Here is a 19,924-nt window from a genome sequence, read left to right as displayed (position 1 = left end):
CTAAAGCGCATTTTTAGCATGCGAAACGTTCTCTCAATGACAGCTCGTGCATTTGTGTGTTTGCGATTAAAAAAAACCTTCCCTTACTGTTGTAGGCATGATATAAGGTGTAATCAGCCATGTCTTTAATGGATTGCCATTGTCCCCTAACAGCCACCCGTCCAGGGGAGGGTCACCCTGGAAGACTGCAGGAAGGACAGAGTTGGCCAAAATAAAGGAGTCATGGCTTGATCCAGGATAATTTGTGAATACATGTGTAACCTTACACGTTGCATCACAAATCACCTGGATATTGATGGAATGGGTTCCCTTACGATTAACGTAAACCTGAGCGTTCTCTGATGGGCCACGTAGTTGCGTACAATCTATCGCACCCAAAACTCCAGGGAATCCAAAGTTAGTCAAAAACTCCTCTTTAACCCTATTTTGGGTAGCAGGCGTCATGGGGAATTTAATGAATTCGTGTGCATGTTGGACTAGGCTTGATGTCACTGCATGTATTGCCGAACTTACGGCAGGTTGGGATATGCCTCCAATCGAACTCAAAGGATGTTGGAATGATCCACTCACAAAAAAATTTAGCGCAACAGTTATTTTAACAGCAACGGGGAGTGCATATGGGCAATATGCATTTGTCTGCAGATCATCTGCCAGAAGATGACAAAGGTCTGTTACTGCCTGGCGGGATAGGCGAAGCTTCTGGCGACACTCCACCTCAGACAGGGACAGATATGTGGACCTCGGCTGGTAGATCCAATGCCTCCTCCGTCTTTCAATTCTTTGGCCGAGCAGGTACTCCATTTGGCTGAACAATTCGAAAATACGTAACATTATAAAATACACTGACTTATTAAACACACCGATTAAACTGAGGAGTTCAACGAGTGATGTTTTGCTGAAATTACCTGTTAAGTGGCCAGTCAATCTTTCAGTCGTCTGCTTTGGATGCAGGCTTTCAAATAGCTCCGCATGATGAGTCAGTTAATATATATGTGTGTGTATAGGCACGATTGTTTAATTAATTAACCAGTTTCGTTCATTATTATAAGTATTAATAGGCTGAATTGAAAATACAGTAGGTAGCCTAATTCTAATACACGCAATGACTATTCATCATTACATTTTTATATTTATGTAGCCTACACAATAATATTCTTTTACACTGTAATCCTTTTATTTTTAATATTTGGCAAGTTTGTGTGATGCGCATCCCTGTGTGTAATAAGCAAAGTCAATGCGCACTGTGGACGCGCCCAGAGGCGCAGTTTCTACCAACGCGCTCTAACAAAAAAATATTGCGCCACTGACTTTAGACCAGGTTTGAGCAGTCTATTTTCAGCCCTTTAAAATAGCAATGTGCCTAAACACACCTCTTTTTTAGACCAGCACGCCCATGGGCGCACTAACTGGCGCAAATGCAATTACTAATTTAAGGACGTGGCGCTGAACGGGAAAACGCGAATGGCGCCGGACACAAACTAGCAAACACACTTGCGCTGCTCCTTGCATCGCATTGCGCCGGGTGTATTATAGGGCCCCATGTGAGAAGTGCAGTGTCCTTATGTAATGTGTAAGGAGCACTGGCTATTTTGACTACCACTCTGGCCCAACGCTGTAGAATTACAACATGGACTTAACAAGCTCTAAATCAAACGTGATGAATGTTTTCCAAAATAACTAAATATGTATGTGTTCTAGACACTGTAATAAACTCAAAAAAAATGTAAGGAATTTTACTTACTTGAATCTTGACGACATCCAGTCATGCAAAAAAAGGAGATGAGCTCAACGCGAAGTTTGCAGGTAGAGTGAGTTCATGGCCAAATGACCGGACCTATCAACACTTCTTCTATCCAGTAGCATTGTGAGGACAAACAATAGAACCCATTAACTATGTAAATGTGGTCTTGAGGAAAAAAAAACATTTGCAGGCTTTTTTTTTTTTTTTTTTTTTTTTGAAAGTGATGTTGTAATTCTTCAACAGTGGGCTTTACAGGGTTAAACTGCCGATCTAATGTTACCTTGCTACTAAATAGTGTTTTCACAATAGTTGGATATTCATATCCTCTACAAGAGCTTATAGCGGCCTGTGCAAATGAACACTGGACGATTCAGTTGCTCGGTCGTAACTAAGTGACTCTTTTATCATTCCCAATTAATTAATTCATAATTTCATTTGAGCTGATTTGTCTTGCACATACCACTTACCTCCTCCTCCGCCTGAGGTCATCAAGGAGGACAACATCTTGTGGCAACGAGGCGGCCTTCTCGAGTACCTGGTGGAATGGGAAGGATATGACCTGGACGATGGAAAGATTGTGGGTGAGCTGTGATGATATCCTATACCCATCCTTACTGATGGACTTCCACACCAATCATCCGAACTGTCCAGCGTGCTGTGCAGTCTTCAGGAGCCTCCAGTGGAGAGGGGGGTACTGTCATGGAGGCTACACCATCGTCCACAACAGACCCGTCAGCTCCACCCACTCATTCAGCCTCACCAGAACACTAATAAATCAATATATATAATGAGATAAATCTGCACCATTAATCCTTTTGATCTTTTATTTTAAAATTTACAAAAGTCTAACCTTTCACTGGGGAATAAGAATTTAAAATGGGGGGAAATATTATTATGAAATAAATGTTTTTTTTCTCTAATACACAATGGCCACAATTAATCATACCCTTTTATTCAATACTTTTTGCAACCTCGTTTTGCCAAGAAAACAGCTCTGAGTCTTCACCTATAATTCCTGGTGAGAACACCTGAAATGACATCAGAGATCATTCCTCCATACAGAATCTCTCCAGATCCTTCAGATTCCCAGCTCCATGTTGGTGCTTCTCTTCGGTCTTCAGTTCTCCCCACTCATTTTCTATAGTGATCAGGTCAGGGAACTGTGACGGCCATGGCAGAAGCTTCATTTTGCATTTCCGGGTCGCTGCTCATGTGGCTGACCGGTTGGCTCATAGAGTAATATAACTTTTATGTTTTTTTCGTTTGTTTTTTCTTTTGTTTGTTTTTGTATGTCGAGAGGATTTCTATTTTTATTATTAGATTTATTATTTTAGACTGATTAGGTTATGCTGACAAGGACATTTAACTTACAATTTTGCGTGGCTACCTAGGCATCATGGTCGCCAATTAATTAATTACATGGACTAATTTTGGAACATCGACTTTTTGGAGCATGCATGGTGTTTATCAACGGGTTGTAATCTGCGACTCACATATCCAAGGGATTTTCTGCTGCAGCTGCAATTCCACTCTCATCAGGCACCTGTTGCAGAAAAGATTCCAGAGGAAATAACACGAAATGGGCCAACTATTCAAATGAAATCTCCTCAGAATAAGAAGGTAACGAGAAGGGGAAAGAAAAAGGGAGGAATAAGAGCTAGACTTAAATGGGAGAAATGTAAGCATTGATCGTTCCCCTCAGTTATTATGGCTAATGTTCGCTCCCTACGCAACAAAATAGATGAACTGCAAGCTAATGTGAACTACATGCATCAATATAGGACTGCTTCTATTTTAGCATTTACTGAAACATGGCTGAATAAGAACGATGATGATGACAATCTACATATAGATGGATTTGGGGCTCCCTTGAGACTTGACCGGGATAAAGAGCTTACAGGCAAACAGCACGGCGGTGGTGTTTGTTTTTATGTGAACGCATGCTGGTGCTCAACTTTTGAACTTTTGGCTATTTCCCTATGCCCTTTTTATCTGCCCAGAGATTTTCCACATTTTTTTATATTGGTTTATATTCATCTGAGAGCGAATGTGACTATAGCTATAAAGCATATTAAGAACACATTGGACAGTTTGGAATTAATATCACCTGATTCTCCGAAATTTATCCTGGGCGATTTTAACCACTGCTTGACAGAACAATCTTTTAAAGGTTTTCATCAATATGTTACATGCACTACTCGTCTGGGGAAAATATTAGACAAATGATATGTTCCATCTGGAACAGTACATAATTCCATCTGCTGATATTAATGAGCAAGCGGACATAGTAACATCATACATTTCCTTTAGTGTGGACAGTATCGTTCCTACTAAGAAGGTTACCATTTTTCCAAACAATTAGCCCTTGGTGACCAAGGAACTTAAAGCAATTTTAAATAAGAAAAAGAGACTTTTTTACACTGGCACTGAGTTTGAAAAAAAGGAGGTTAATAGAGAGGTTGAGCGTGCTATTAAAGCTGCTAAACTGAAATATAAGAGTAAGATCGAGCAAACGCTCACTCAGGGGAACCTCCATGCAGCCTGGCATATTCTTAAGAACATGGCAGCAGTTAATATTGCTCCCAATGCCTGCAAGTACATTCAGGTTGCTGGTAGCAGCCCAACATCTCTTCCTAATGAACTCAACTCTTTTTACACCAGATTTGAGGCAGATAATACTCAATTGGAAACAATCATCTCGACTCTAAAACCTGGGGACTCTGCCCTCACTATACAGAAGAGGTGGTGCAAGCTCTTAAGAAAATTAAAGTTAAGTCTACACCCGGATCGGGTAATATTTGTGGTGGACTTTAAAATACTGTGCGGAGCAACTAGGGGGTGTGTTACAGACTATGTTTCAGAACTCCTTGGTCAGTGGTGTAGTTCCACAGAAATGGAAACACTCCACAATTATTCCTATACGGAAAAAGAGTTCTGTTAAAGCATTTAACGATCTGAGGCCAGTTGCTCTTACCTCTCTAGTGATGAAGGCAATGGAGATAATTATTAAAAACTTAATCACTAAAGTCACCAACCCACAGTTGGACCCACTTCAGTTTGCCTATCGAGGAGTCGATGATGCAAAAGTGTTTATCACAGATGTTGTTCGTGAGCACCATGAGTCTCCTAATACCACAGCGAGACTTTTGTTTGTTGATTTTTCTTCGGCATTCAATACTCTGCAGACACACATTCTAGCAGAGAAATTCGCCAGTCACTTTCATTTGGAGGATCAGTTGATTCGTTGGATAATTGACTTTATGACCAATAGGTCTCAGAGAGTGCTAGTCAATAATACCCTTTCTGATCTTCTATATACATCTACGGTATCCCCGCAGGGATCTGTCCTATCACCTCTGCTCTTTATTCTTTATACTGATGATTGTAGGTCTACTCATCCCAATTGTCATCTAATTAAGTTTGCTGATGACACCGTCTTACTGTCTCTACTTTCAGGCTCCTCACAGCAGTATGGTCCAGCTCTCCATGAATTTGTTGAATGGTGTGATAACTCCTGTCTGGAACTAAACGTAAATAAGACTAAAGAGATGGTAGTGACTTTTTCGAATAAGCAGGGGCAGATGGCTATAGCAGTTACTACTGTTATTCATGAAAATCCTATAGGGATTATCGAGGAGTACAATTACTTGGGTACAATATTTGATAACCTGTTGAAATTTACTTCCAACACAGAGGAGATACTTCGGAAATGTCAGCAGTGGCAGTATCTTTTAAGGAAGCTCAATTATTTTGGGGTCAATAAGAATATTCTCTCTTTGTTCTATTACTCTTACATTGAAGGTGTCATTACATTCTCTATTGTCTGCTGGTTTCATTCTATCAGCCTTCAGAACAGAAATCGCCTGGAGCGTACAGTTAAAGTTTGTTTGAAAATTATTGGACTTCCTATCAGGACTCTTTCCACTATAAGTGAACAGCAAATGCTGAAGTTGGCTGGTAGGATTTTACATGACCCATCACACACCTTGTTTTCTGAATTTGAGAAAATTGAGGGCGACGACTCCATTGTCCAGGTTGTAGGACACAAAAGAGGAAGGCAACCTTCATTCCTAAAGTGGTTCAGCTTCTAAATTCTTAATCATTTCTGACCCCCAGGCTTACCATGTTGTGATTACATATTTTTAAACTTTTTTATTGTATTTTTATAGGGTCTAGATTTGCTTCTTAGATGTTTATATGTCATATCATAGAATACACATATGTTGTGTATATTGTGTTATTTATTTACTGTGTTGTGTTTTTGACGTATATTGCTTGTTACTCTGCGTGACCTTGTAAATTGCCCTTCGGGGATAAATAAAGTATTTGAAATTGAAATTCATTTTATGCTCAGTGACCCACTTTTGTTTTGATTTTGGTGTTTATGTTGAATCCTTGTTCTGTTGTAAGATCCGACCAAGGCCCATTATTAGATTTCTAGTAGGGACAGTTTTGATTCATCTTTTGGTGTTTGCTAGAGTTTTTGCTGCTAAAAAGCTCATTTTTAGTTCCAACTGACCATAAAAGCCAGTCCTGTTTGAAGTTCCAGTAATGTCTGGCAAATGGATATGCTGGAGTTTTTGGATGAGTATTTTCTTTTCTTGATTTTTTTTTTTCTTTAAAGGGAACCCCTGGTGTTAAGTCTTATATGGCTTAATATAACGTAAATGATGTATCTTACTGAAATATGTAGTAGAAAACCCATGAAAGATTAACGTTATTTAAAAAATCCATGACATTTGGACCGATTTGGGCAAAGCCATTTTGTTTGCGTTCTATGTCGATAACGTCAAATGGTTGCACTCACTGCTCTACTGACACTGTCCTGTTGCTATTTTTAATGCAACAAAAACCCGGAATATAATATACGATGCCACATTGTGCAGCTTTTGGTTGTAATTTTCAGTCGATGAGCCACAAGAGTAGCGATCTAAGTCTTTATTGCTTTACTAGCAATAAGAGGAGAAAAGAACAGGAAGTTGTGCAGAATGTGGATGAATAAAAATTCCTAACTGCGTTTTTGTTCTCTTCAATTTAGCCTTGATGACTGAAGCTTTTTATCTGTATGTTTTGGGGCAATGGTAATTTAGTAATGCATACAGGTCTTATCCGCAGGGTTCCTTTTAAAACACGATCAGCCTTTTCGATTTGACCCAGAGCGCAAAATTAGTGAGGATGAAAGCATCGAAGCAATGTCTCTGTGGCTATTCGAACTATACTGTTGTATGATTGACGTGTTAAAATCGTCTGATCACCTGAATGCATACACACAGTTAAACATGCTGAGAAGATGCTACTGTATGCGATAACAGATATCCCGTGCATCACAGCGCACACAAGCTTTGAGGTGGTCTGTCTCAATCGAGATGTGTTATAGGCTTACCTTCGTCAGTCTCCACGACAGGCACGGCATTTGGTTAAAGCATATACTTATATCCATCGGCAACTGTAAGCTCTTTCAGCTGTGGTCTTCTAAAAGCCTCAAAGACACCAGGGCTTGTGAAGAGAACAAAAATGCGTATCTTTAGGAAGTTGTATTCGTCCACATTCTTCACAACTTCCCATTCTTTTCTCCTCTTATCACTAGTAAAGCAGTAAAGATTTACATCACTTCTCTTGTGGCTCATTGACTGAAAATTACAACGTGTCATCGTATATTATATTCCGATTGTGTTGCGTTAAAAATAGCAATAGGACAGTGTCAGTACAGCAGTGAGTCCAACCATTTGAAGAAACATAACAAAATGGTGGCGCCCATTGTCCAAATCGGTCCAAATATGTCATGGATTTTTTAAATAATGCACATCTTTCATGGGTTTTCTACTACATATTTCAGTAAGAGACATCATTTAAGTTATATTAAGCCATACAAGTCTTAAAAGGATTAGTTCACTTTCAAATAAAATTCCCTGATAATTTACTCACCCCCATATCATCCAAGATGTCCATGTCCTTCTTAATTTCTTTTCGACTGAAGAAAGATTTTTGATGAAAACATTCCAGGATTATCCTCCTTATAGAGGGTATGCACGTGACGTCACCGTCGACCGTTACGACTGCGGTCGCGTCCACTGAGTGGCAAAAGATTGAGCGGCAACGTTTGTTTTCAGCGTGAATGTCGCGAAAAACGCACAAAAACACGCAAAATCAGAGCTTTTTTATTGACTGTACAAATCGCTTTGACACAAAATATATACAGTATGTATTGTTATATATTATGTTGACAACTCATCAATTAAATATTTGCCATCTTATATTCTGCATAATTTTGTGTTTTTAAATAAACAACACGGACAAAAACTACACTATAAAACTATATATGTTTTAAGGCTGGACAATATGACGATATAACATTGATTATAACAGTGATTACGCGGATTTAGACCTACCGATATTGGAGTTATATAAAATATTCACAGGCAGATTTGCTTTATGTATTTCCCCTGCATCGAAATCAGGCACATATAAATGTCAGAAAACACGATTCCTGGCTGCATGTCAATATCCATGGATTAGGTTTATTTGACATGTTATAAGAACACTTTCGAGTCCAACCTTTAGTGTAATTTGTTAGTTTTAGTCGCGTTTTCGCAGTTTCCTCTATTAAATCCAATCAGGCAGCAGGTTCTTTTGCCACTCAGTCCACCTGAGGGAGCGCGTTTTCGGCGGGAAAGTGATGTCGTTGTATACCCTCTATTGTGGACTTCAACGGAGCCCAAACGGTTGAAGGTCAAAACAGTTTCAGTGCAGCTTCAAAGCATTCTATGATCCCAGACGAGGAATAAGGGTCTTATCTAGAGAAACCATCACTCATTTTCTAAAAAAAATAAATAAAAATGATATACGTTTTAACCATAAATGCTCATCTTGAACTAGCTCTCTTCTTCTCTATTTCAATTCCAGCAGTGTAGACACTGCTAAGTGTATTACTGCCCTCCACAGGTCAAAGTTTGAACTAATTGTTATATACTTGCACTAGCGTATTGTATATGACAATTTAGTACAAACTTCGACCTGTGGAGGGCAGTAATACACTTAGTGTATACACTTAGTAATACACTTAATCTACACTGCTGGAATTCAAAAAGAGAAGAAGAGAGCTAGTTCAAGATGAGCATTTATGGTTAAAACATATATAATTTATTTATTATTATTATTATTATTATTATTATTATTTATTTTTTATTATTTTCAATGGTTTCTCTAGATAAGACCCTTATTTCTCATCTGGGATTGCGTAGAACGCTTTGAAGCTGCAATGAAACTGTAATTTTGATCTTCAACCGTTTGGGCTCCATTGAAGTCCATATGGAGAATAATCCTGGAATGTTTGAGCGAGTGTACACAGAACCCCTGCTGGTAAATCTACCCACACCTGACTTCAGTATGCCCTACAACGTCATCTGCCTCACCTGCACGGTGGTCGTGGGGGGCTACAGCTCCTTTTACAACTTGCTGACCCGCATGTTCCAGGTGGATGAACCGAGTCCACTGCTGGCCAAACGCTTGGCCAACCTGCTGACCTAACTGCCGAGAGCAGGTCTGACTCCTGAAATGTCCATATTTAGGCAGCTGAGAGAATCATGACTTTAATACAGCATCTGCTGGAGTTTTAAAGGGGTGGTTACATTTTTTTCTAGGCTTGATTGTGTTTTGGGGGCACAGTTTAACATGTCTTAATGCTTCGGGGTTTTTTTTTTATGCTGTATTTTTCATATATTTTATCTTAATTCTACACCTCTGTTTCCACTGTCATATGAACGGCTCGTTTGACTTCCTGCTTCTATGAAGCCACTCCCTCCGACATACGCAATGTGCTCAGATTGGTCAGCAGGTTGGTTACTGGCCCAGTCTGTCGTGATTCGCTGAAGCGTCCGGAAACGGACCATTCGTAGTTACACGCTTAGGTGGAAAGTAAATAATGGCGCCTACATTGCTGTATCAAATTGAACCAAATCAGACCCAGATGAAGAGGAAAAAGTAGAACCTCTGCAATCGCGGCTTTTGATGGATGTTTATGAATGGTATTTCATTTAGTATTTGTGTCAAAGTGTTTAGATAAGCTGTCACTGCTGTTTGTTAGCTTTCAATATACAGTTTTATCCTGATTAAAGCTTTCCTGTAGTAAATACATGCCTGAGTAGTCACATCTTTGTAAAGGTAGCGTTTGTCACGGTTCATGAATCCGCTGTCTCATTCTGGTGTCTGTGTGTTCTGTAGTGTGTCACCTGATTGTTTGTGTGGGCGTCGCCGCTGATTATCTGATCAGCGGCAGCTGTTTGCAATTACACCTGCCTTTATAACGCCTTGTCTTTCGTCTCATGTTTGTCAGATCGTTGTTTGGAGTCCTGGTGTTGTTGTCTCGTGTTGCTCGTGTTGTTTGTTCCTTGGACTGGATTCTCGTCGTTGTTTCCTGGTTCCTTGTTTGGATTGTTCTCTGGATTTCACCCACGGATTACACGGCACTGTTTCACGGACGCACTTCACCAGTCACCATTCATCTGGACTCTCATCGCCCATCGAGGTCCCTGCGTCACCACTCTCCTGCTGTGTTCGTTGTGTTATCTGTGACTGACCATCTGTGTGTGAAGCTCTTAAATAAAGAGATTAACTTGCTATTGCATCCGTCATTATTTACGTGACAGAACGATCTGACCAACCATGGATGCAGCAAGCTCAGCAGCTTTGACGGAGTTCATCAACCACAGCATTTCCCGCATGGACCAACAGCAGGAGAGTATCTCTTCCACCGGACGCGCTGTTCAAGCGCTGGTGGCGCAGTGTCTGAGCTCTCCCAGCAACTTCAACAGCCCGAGCTCCCACTGCGCCAACCCCACCGCCGATTCCCCCCACGCCGCTGGAGCGGTGGGATCAGCCAGAACCACGCCTTCCTGTTCCTCAGACTTATGCCGGTGAGCCGAACTTTTGTAGAGCGTTCTTGAACAAGTGTTCCTTGCATTTCTCGTTGCAGCCACGCACCTTCGAGATGGAGAAATCAAGGTGGCTTTTGTGATCACGCTCCTGACAGGAAGGCAGCATTGTGGGGAACGGCGGTGTGGGAGAACCAGGATCCATGCTGCGCCTCGTTCCAGGCACTCGCCGCCGAGATGAGGAGAGTGTTCGACCGTGCGGTGGCTGGCAAGGACGCTGCCCGACAACTCACCGAACTCAAGCAGGGTAACCGCACGGTCGCAGAATATTCCATCGAGTTTCGCACTCTCGCGGCGGAGTGCCGCTGGACCGAGGAGGCGCAGTGGGATGTGTTCCTGCATGGGTTGGCCGACCGTGTCCATCGAGAGATCTATGTCTTGGATCTTCCTCAGACACTCAACGGACTCATCGATCTCGCGCTGCGAGTGGATGCTCGACTTCAGAGGCTGGAACGTCTAGAATCTGCTAACGCTAAGCCTCATGGAGCGGAGGGCCGGTTGGCCAATACAGCGGACACGGTCGGCTCCTCTATAGATCCCGAACCCATGCAGGTAGGGAGAGCTCGGCTTTCCCGGGAGGAGAGAGAAAGGCGGAGATCCCAAGGCTTATGTCTCTACTGCGGAGCATCAGGTCACTTCCTCAGGTCTTGCCCAGTAAAAGATCAAGCCCGGTAGTAAATCTGAGGCTACTATCGGGTGGGATCTCCGCCGAGAAGTCCTCACCATCCACCCTCCTCCCGGTAAGACTGAGATGGGCGACTCACAACATCACCTGCCAGGCACTCATCGACTCCGGGGCTGAGGGGAACTTCATGGACACCAACTTTGCACAACTTAACAGTTTACCCATCATCCCACTCACCCGCCTGATCACTGTCGACGCACTCAATGGACAACGACTTCCCAGCATCTCTCACTCTACGGACTACGTTACTCTCATCTCCTCTGGCAATCACAATGAAGACATTCAGTTTCTCCTCATGGACTCACCTCAGGCACCTATCGTTCTCGGACACCCCTGGCTCACCAAACACAACCCTCGGATTGACTGGCAGCAGCACACCATCACCGAGTGGAGCACTCTTTGTCACAGGTCTTGTCTGTTGTCTGCTTGTCCCACTGTGTCTGTTTCTGTGTTACAGGAGGAGGCGGTGGATTTGTCTAACGTGCCCGCAGAGTATCAAGACCTGAGGGAAGTGTTCAGTAAGTCCCGGGCTGCTTCTCTCCCTCCGCATCGTCCCTATGACTGTGCCATAGATTTAGTACCCGGTAAGTCTCCGCCTAAAGGCAAACTATACTCTCTGTCTGCTCCCGAGAGGGAAGGCCATGGAGAAATATATTTCTGATTCTCTGGCAGCGAAATTCATCCGCCCTTCCTCTTCTCCAGCGGGGGCGGGGGTTCTTTTTTGTGGGGAAGAAGGATGGGTCTCTGCGACCTTGCATTGATTACCGAGGGCTGAACAACATCACGGTAAAGAATACTTATCCTTTGCCGTTGATGTCTTCAGCCTTTGAGAGGTTGCAGGGAGCATCCGTTTTCACTAAATTGGACTTAAGGAACGCTTATCATTTGGTTCGCATCAGGAAGGGGGATGAATGGAAGACCGCGTTTAACACCCCTAGAGGACACTTTGAATACTTGGTCATGCCCTTCGGGCTGTCCAACAGTCAGCGGTCTTCCAGGCACTCGTCAATGACGTGTTGAGAGACATGGTCGATCAGTTCATTTATGTCTACCTGGATGACATATTGATATTTTCCTCGTCTCTCCAGGAACATGTTCAACACGTCAGACGAGTGCTTCAGCGTCTGTTAGAGAATGGGCTTTTTGTCAAGGCGGAGAAATGCGAGTTTCACGCACAGTCTGTTTCTTTTCTAGGGTACATCGTCTGCGTCTGAGGGAGTTCGCATGGATCCTGACAAGGTTAAGGCTGTGGTGGATTGGCCAAGTCCAGATTCCCGTAAGGCCCTACAGAGGTTTCTGGGATTCGCCAATTTTTACCGGCGTTTTATTCGCAATTTCAGCCAACTAGCCGCGCCTCTGACCGCCTTGACCTCCCCAGAACGACCTTCAGGTGGTCGGATGCAGCGGAAGCTGCATTTGCCAAACTGAAGAGTCGCTTCGTTTCGGCTCCCATTCTCATTGCCCCTGATCCTTTGCGTCAGTTTGTGGTGGAGGTCGACGCGTCAGAGGTGGGGGTAGGTGCAGTACTATCCCAGCGTTCTCCCACGGACGATAAGATGCATCCTTGCGCGTATTTTTCCCATCGTTTATCTCCAGCCGAACGCAACTATGACATTGGTAATAGAGAGTTGTTGGCAGTCAAATTAGCGTTGGAAGAGTGGCGTCATTGGTTGGAGGGTTCGGGGGGTACCCTTTATCGTATGGACAGATCATAAGAACCTTGAGTATATTCGATCGGCTAAAGACTTAACTCCAGGCAGGCTCGGTGGGCACTTTTTTCGGACGTTTTGATTTTTCCCTATCGTACCGCCCGGGCTCCAAAAACATCAAGCCCGATTCTTTATCTCGCATTTTGATCCTTCCGAACGCCCGTCTACTCCCGAGTGTATTCTTCCCGAGACATTAGTGGTCTCCACTCTTACATGGGAGGTCGAATCGAAGGTCCTGTCGGCCTTAGAAGGGGTAACGCCTCCGCCCGGATGCCCACCGAACCGTTTGTTTGTACCGGAGAAGTTAAGGTCCTGCGTTATCAAATGGGGTCATTGTTCCAACGTGGCTTGTCATCCAGGGGTTAATCGGACCAGGTTTTTGGTTAAGCAACGATTCTGGTGGCCAGCTATGGCTCGTGACATTCGCAGTTTTGTTTTGGCTTGCTCGGTTTGCGCCACTGGCAAGACTTCCAATCGACCTCCAGATGGGTTACTCCAACCGCTGTCTGTCCCTTCGAGACCTTGGTCCCACATTGCGCTAGATTTCGTTACCGCCCTCCCACCCTCCCAGGGGTACACGGTCGTTTTGACCGTGGTGGACGGTTCTCGAAGGCGACTCATTTTGTTCCCTTAACTAAATTACCCTCTGCTAAGGAGACAGCGGTTACCGTCGTAGACCACATTTTTCGGTTACATGGCCTCCCGATAGATGTGGTGTCCGACAGGGGTCCCCAATTTGTGTCCAAATTTTGGCAAGAGTTTTGTAGACTGCTGGGGGCGACTGTCAGTCTTTCCTCTGGGTTCCATCCCCAGACCAATGGGCAGACCGAGAGAGCCAACCAGGATTTGGAGCGAATGTTGCGATGTTTGGCGTCCAAGAATCCTTCCTCCTGGAGCCAACAACTCTCTATGATTGAGTACGCACATAATTCATTACCAGTGTCTTCGACGGGCCTCTCTCCGTTTGAATGTAGTATAGGTTACCAGCCACCTGTGTTTCCCAGTCTGGAATCTGAAGTCGCGGTCCCCTCCGCTCACGCCTTTGTCCAGAGGTGCCACCGCACTTGGAGACAGAGCCCGTGAGACTCTGCTGCCAGGTGAGGGCGCGCACCAAGGCTAAGACTGATCGCCACCGGTCGAAGCCTCCCGTATACGTCGTTGGTCAAAAAGTGTGGCTTTCTACTAAGAACATTCCGCTCCGCTCCGTTGCCAATAAATTAGCTCCTAAATTCATAGGCCCGTTCCCTGTCACCAAAATCATTAGTCCGGTGGCAGTCCGACTCAAATTACCTCCAGCGTACAGGAGGATTCATCCCGCCTTTCATGTTTCCAAAATTAAACCCGTTTTTCACTCTCATCTTAATCCGCCTACTCCGGTTCCTCCACCGCCGCGACTCGTAGATGGGGAACCTACTTATTCGGTCAATCGCATTCTGGACTCTAGGCGGAGGGGACGCGGATTCCAGTACTTGGTGGACTGGGAAGGTTACGGTCCGGAGGAGAGAAGTTGGGTTCCTGCCAGGGACATCCTGGATCACTCCCCTCATCGATGATTACAATCGACAGGTAAGGAGCTCTGGGAACGCCGTGAGGCGTTTCCTAGGAGGAGGGTACTGTCACGGTTCATGAATCCGCTGTCTCATTCTGGTGTCTGTGTGTTCTGTAGTGTGTCACCTGATTGTTTGTGTGGGCGTCGCCGCTGATTATCTGATCAGCGGCAGCTGTTCTGCAATTACACCTGCCTTTATAACGCCTTGTCTTTCGTCTCATGTTTGTCAGATCGTTGTTTGGAGTCCTGGTGTTGTTGTCTCGTGTTGCTCGTGTTGTTTGTTCCTTGGACTGGATTCTCGTCGTTGTTTCCTGGTTCCTTGTTTGGATTGTTCTCTGGATTTCACCCACGGATTACACGGCACTGTTTCACGGACGCACTTCACCAGTCACCATTCATCTGGACTCTCATCGCCCATCGAGGTCCCTGCGTCACCACTCTCCTGCTGTGTTCGTTGTGTTATCTGTGACTGACCATCTGTGTGTGAAGCTCTTAAATAAAGAGATTAACTTGCTATTGCATCCGTCATTATTTACGTGACAGCGTTTAATTTATAGCATAAACAACTGTTTGTCTATGAACATAGAAGTTTGTTGGTGTTTGTTGCACTAGAATTTAGCTAACTGGCTAGCAAAAACGAGTTGCTCTTTGTATATGTCCTTGATGCATTAAAAATAGCAACAGAACTATAACATTAAGTTTAAAAGACAATAAAACGTACTTACAGTTTGGGGCTGATAAACAGCAGCTTCTGCTTTTAAAGTGGGAACTGCTTCATCTTTCAGTAAAAGTCTTTGTGTAAATCCAGCATTAAACTCGTGTAGATTCAGGAATCTGTCTTCAGCGCCGCATCCAGTGTAGAAAATATCACAGATAATAATGGGTTCTATATCTTTTGATGCATCGCGTCGCACAGCTCGCGTTCGGTGTAAACAACTCTTCCGCTTTAATTATGCTGTGCCACATGGCCTCACCCACTTTGTTGTGTGTTCCCGGGGGCGTGTTTATGTTAATAGCAAGGGTTTATGATGTCACCAACCCGGGAAGAAGCTTGTTGTAGTCCAAACCGCCCGTTTTTGTAGGCAATAAACTGCCATAACTTTAAAAGACAATATCTCAGTGTGCATTGAACTTTCAGCGCTGTAATTTTGCAGATACTGTTTATGCTCAAGCAGCAACATTACACACTAACTAAAGTTAAAAAAGTGAAATCGCGTGCAACCACCCCTTTAAGATGCTTTTCAGCCCTGGAAGGACTCAATGCCAAGTGACTGTTCTGAACTTTTGTTGAATGAATGAGCTTCCAAGACAGATGGATTAGATGTTTTGTTTTTGTTTTGTGATCCACATAAGCAAAGATTAGCCACTTTTATGTTTTGTTTTGTGAGTCACAAAAACAAAGATTAACCGCCCTTTTATGTTTTGTTTTGTGAGTCACAAAAGCAAAGATTAGCCACCTTTTTATGTTTTTTTTTTTTTGTTGTTGTTGTTGTTTTTTTTTTTATTTATGAGTCACATAATCAAAGATCAGCCGCCTTTTTTGTGAGTCACATAAGCAAAGATTAGCCACTTTAAAAAAAAAAAAAAAAAAAATATATATATATATATATATATATATATATATATATATATATATATATATATATATATATATATATATATATATATATATATTGTTTTGTTAAGTCACATAAGCAAAAACATTTTTATGCAGTGTTTTAGAAAACCATAGCTTGCTATCATGTGAAAGTCTCAAAGGAACTGCATGGTTTGAGCATCTGGGAGAAATATACATGGAAGAGTGTGATGTTAAGTCGTCTCAGTTTACACCACCTCTTTGAGAGCGTGACCAAGTGTCACAGAAACACAGACACTACAATCCAACTACTGAAAATGGATGTTTAAAAATGTCAAAAGTATTTTCTACTTTCTGTAATGCACTGATATTCAAATATGTGTTGTTTTGAAGGACTGGACTGTTTTAATGTTTTGCCTTTTTTTTTCTGTGCATTTGTCTGTGGGCAGACCACATAATGAGCTCCAGACTGGGTGTTATTGAATTTAAATTCTGAAGCAGCTCTTTAACACTGGTTAACTTTCACATAATAAACTGACTGGAAACCCATAACATGTTGAGAACGGTTTGCAGCATTTTTTGTTCACGCCTCGAGGGATTTTGAGGAAGAATGTAATGTTTTTTAGGAGGGTTTTGGAAACTATTTGGTATCCCACTCAACCGTTCATTCATTTTGAATTACTGTATGTGAAAGAGCCTCTGCCTTGAGTGACTTTAAATCCTTCTATTATCTGTTATGACATGGTAGTTTATAATATGCATATGCAGGTATAATGTAGTTTAACAGATTTGTAGTAACTCACAGTTTCTTAAACTAAAAGTTCCACTGATCAAATCAGACTATCCAAGTAGTACTATCATCAACTAACCTATTACCCATGTCATTTAAACTGTGTCCTAGCTTGGTATAATACAAAAAAACAAATTTCCAGCAAGAAGCAATTTGTCTCTACACAATGCATGTGAAACTGCTGTGCAACATGATACAATCCAAGCCAATCAGAAGAGATTGATGTTCAATGCATGGTTATGAATGGGATTTTGGACAAGTTGCCAGGTCTAGATAGATAGATAGATAGATATTCAATACTAAAATGTTGTCTTTCTTAAACAAAGGATGTAAACTTTGTTTCCCTCCAGACAGAATTCAAAGTGTTCACATTCCTGGAAGCTGAGGCACGCTAACCTCGGTTCAGCACAAATGCCTTTCATTTTTGCACTTCTTTTCTCTTTATGTGACTAAATTAGCGTTAACGTGCATTCTTTGATTGATTTATTTCTGCTTAGTATATCAGTTCAAGGCTTTTCCATCACTGTCATGTTTTGCTGACAATTGTTTTGACCCTTTTGCTGCCAAGCTCCTGGAGAGGATGGAAACAGAGGTCTCTTTCATTACAAAACATTTTGCACGTGTTTGGGTTTTGGGGAGGGGAACTTGTACATTCCTAAGCACTGATGCCAATGAGCTGTTATGTGAAAAGAGAACAGCCAAATGAACACTGGCATACCAAAAATACCAACTCTTCAATGAAGCAATATTCTTTTTTTATTTGTGGCCAAAAAACTCAACACTAAAAGATGGTATGAGGTTTTATTTGGTGGTTACAAACAGGGAAAACATCCCCTATGAATAACGCACTGAATTGATTTAGGTAAAATAACTAAATTATGTATTGTTATGCAAAATCAATCTCACAACTCTTTCTGGTGGTTAAATCAGCACGGTTCACTGCATGCATGACCGCAGGTGGTTGGGCAGCATTTCTGTTCGGCAGGGCACTGACCATCATGGTAACAGTATTCGGCACACATTGGAGTCCCCTTCGGTAGAGCACAACGACCAGGCTTCACTGCATGAATAGAGAGATTCAGCTTCAGTCTGGCCGTAGCAGCATTCAGCCTCAGATGTACAGCGCAAAACTATGGAAGCTTGTTTCCACCACACAATACAATTTTTTAAAAGACAATTGCTTTTTATCTCACAATTTTGACTTTTTTTTCTTGCATTTGAGAGTTTACATCTGGTAAATGCCTTTTTTTTCCTCACAATTGCGAGTTTAAATCTTTCAATTTTAACTTTTTTTCTCACCATTGAGATGCTCGCAATTGCAAGTTATAGTTCAATTCTGAGGAAAAAAAGACTGACTTTATTTCAGTTGCGTGTTATAATTGCAGTTACTTTGACACACAAATGCGAGTTTATATCACACAATTCTGAAGTTGAAAAAAGTCAGAATTGTGAGGTGAGATGAAGAAACTCGGAATTGTGCTGGGAAAAGTCCGAATTGTGAGGTAAAAAGTCACAATTACCTTTTTTTATTTTTAATTCAGTGGCTGAAACAAGCTTCCATACAAAACACTCAAAGCATGAATAGCTAGTTTTACTTACAGAGTGATGATTCATCATCTTTATTAATTTTGTAAAGCCACCCTGTGCATAAAACAGTGCTATAGGCCAAATTCAGGTACTTTTGATATAGAGAATATCATAACATAAAATAATACTTATTATTATTATAAAATAAGAGAAACTAAAAGGCAATGAGAAAGCTGACCCAAACATGAAAAGAACAGAATAATATAATATATAGTGGTAACACTTTACAATCCATTATATAACATGAACTGACAATGAAAAATACTTCTAAAGAAATTATTAATGGTATTTAATGTTAATTTTACCACATACTAATACATTATTAAAGTTGAATAAGTTAAAATTATTTAATGGACCTGACTTGACATGAATTAACAGCTGTATTTTTATTAAAGTTAACAAAGATTAATAAATCCTGTAACAAATCTATTGGAACCTAAGAGAACCTTAATGTCAAGTGTTTATATATAATATAATATAATATAATATAATATAATATAATATAATATAATATAATATAATATAATATAATATAATATAATATAATATAATATACCTGTATATGGAGCTGTACATTCATGTCCACATCCATTGCTGCAGCATTTCTCATTGTTGGGACAGTCACTGTCATCGGCACAGTACTCGGCACACACTCCTGCTCCAAATTTTCTCCGTGGACACACTCCTGGCTTTGCTGTAATACAGACACATGACAGAGAAAACATCACTGTCACAATGCTGAATGTCTTTTTCACTGTTTGGTTTTTCAGTCTTTCTACTTTAAAATTTCTTATTTTATGCAATGTTATAAGCTACTTGCTGTTTCTTTGTAATTATAAGTGAACTTCATTAGCAATTTCTGAGTGAAAGCTTTCTACAATATTTTTTTTTTTTCAGTGTTCCTTTTGAAAGACCTCTATTATTATTATCCATTACTCATTGAAACTCACTGAAAGCAGGCGGCACACACACGGCACCACAGTCAAATACACAGCATCTGTGTCCTCCAGAGCAGTCTCTGTCAGAAGCACATCCTCGACTGGATGGCACGACTGTCAGCTTCCTTGGACAGTGACTGGTCACTACAGAAGAGCATCATTAGAGGAGACCAGCTTGTAATAAATGTTTGTTTCAGCATCCATAAGTCAGTGGTTCTGCAATATGTCTTTCAAGCTAATTCACATATTTAGCTGCTTCAAATCAAAGTATAGTTTAGAAATCTACTTTATCCCTAAACTGTGCCAATTATATATTCATATAAAAGGTGTGTAACAAGAGTTGTAACCAATTGTATCTGTCAAAATAATTGTTTTGCCAACCCCCTGACCACCCTTATTTAAGTTTAAGCATTTAATCC

General features: G+C 41.7%; 2 protein-coding genes across 3 annotated transcripts in view; one reads left to right on the top strand and one right to left on the bottom strand.

Moving 5' to 3' along the window:
- The window catches only part of haus8 (HAUS augmin like complex subunit 8), a 191,224-nt gene that overhangs the window by 155,052 nt on the left and 16,248 nt on the right, over positions 1-19,924 (top strand). The gene's annotated exons all lie outside the window — the stretch shown is intronic.
- The window catches only part of LOC137008769 (WAP four-disulfide core domain protein 3-like), a 95,738-nt gene that overhangs the window by 75,301 nt on the left and 513 nt on the right, over positions 1-19,924 (bottom strand). The window contains exons 2-3 of the mRNA XM_067370484.1: positions 19,518-19,649; positions 19,124-19,261 (exon numbers count right to left, since the gene is read on the bottom strand). Of these exons, the coding sequence (XP_067226585.1) occupies positions 19,124-19,261; positions 19,518-19,649 (270 nt within the window). The remainder of the gene's footprint in view (positions 1-19,123; positions 19,262-19,517; positions 19,650-19,924) is intronic.

This window comes from Chanodichthys erythropterus, chromosome 20, assembly GCF_024489055.1.
Source record: "Chanodichthys erythropterus isolate Z2021 chromosome 20, ASM2448905v1, whole genome shotgun sequence".
In the NCBI taxonomy this organism is placed as follows: domain Eukaryota; kingdom Metazoa; phylum Chordata; class Actinopteri; order Cypriniformes; family Xenocyprididae; genus Chanodichthys; species Chanodichthys erythropterus.
This window is presented reverse-complemented; position numbering and strand designations above follow the sequence as displayed.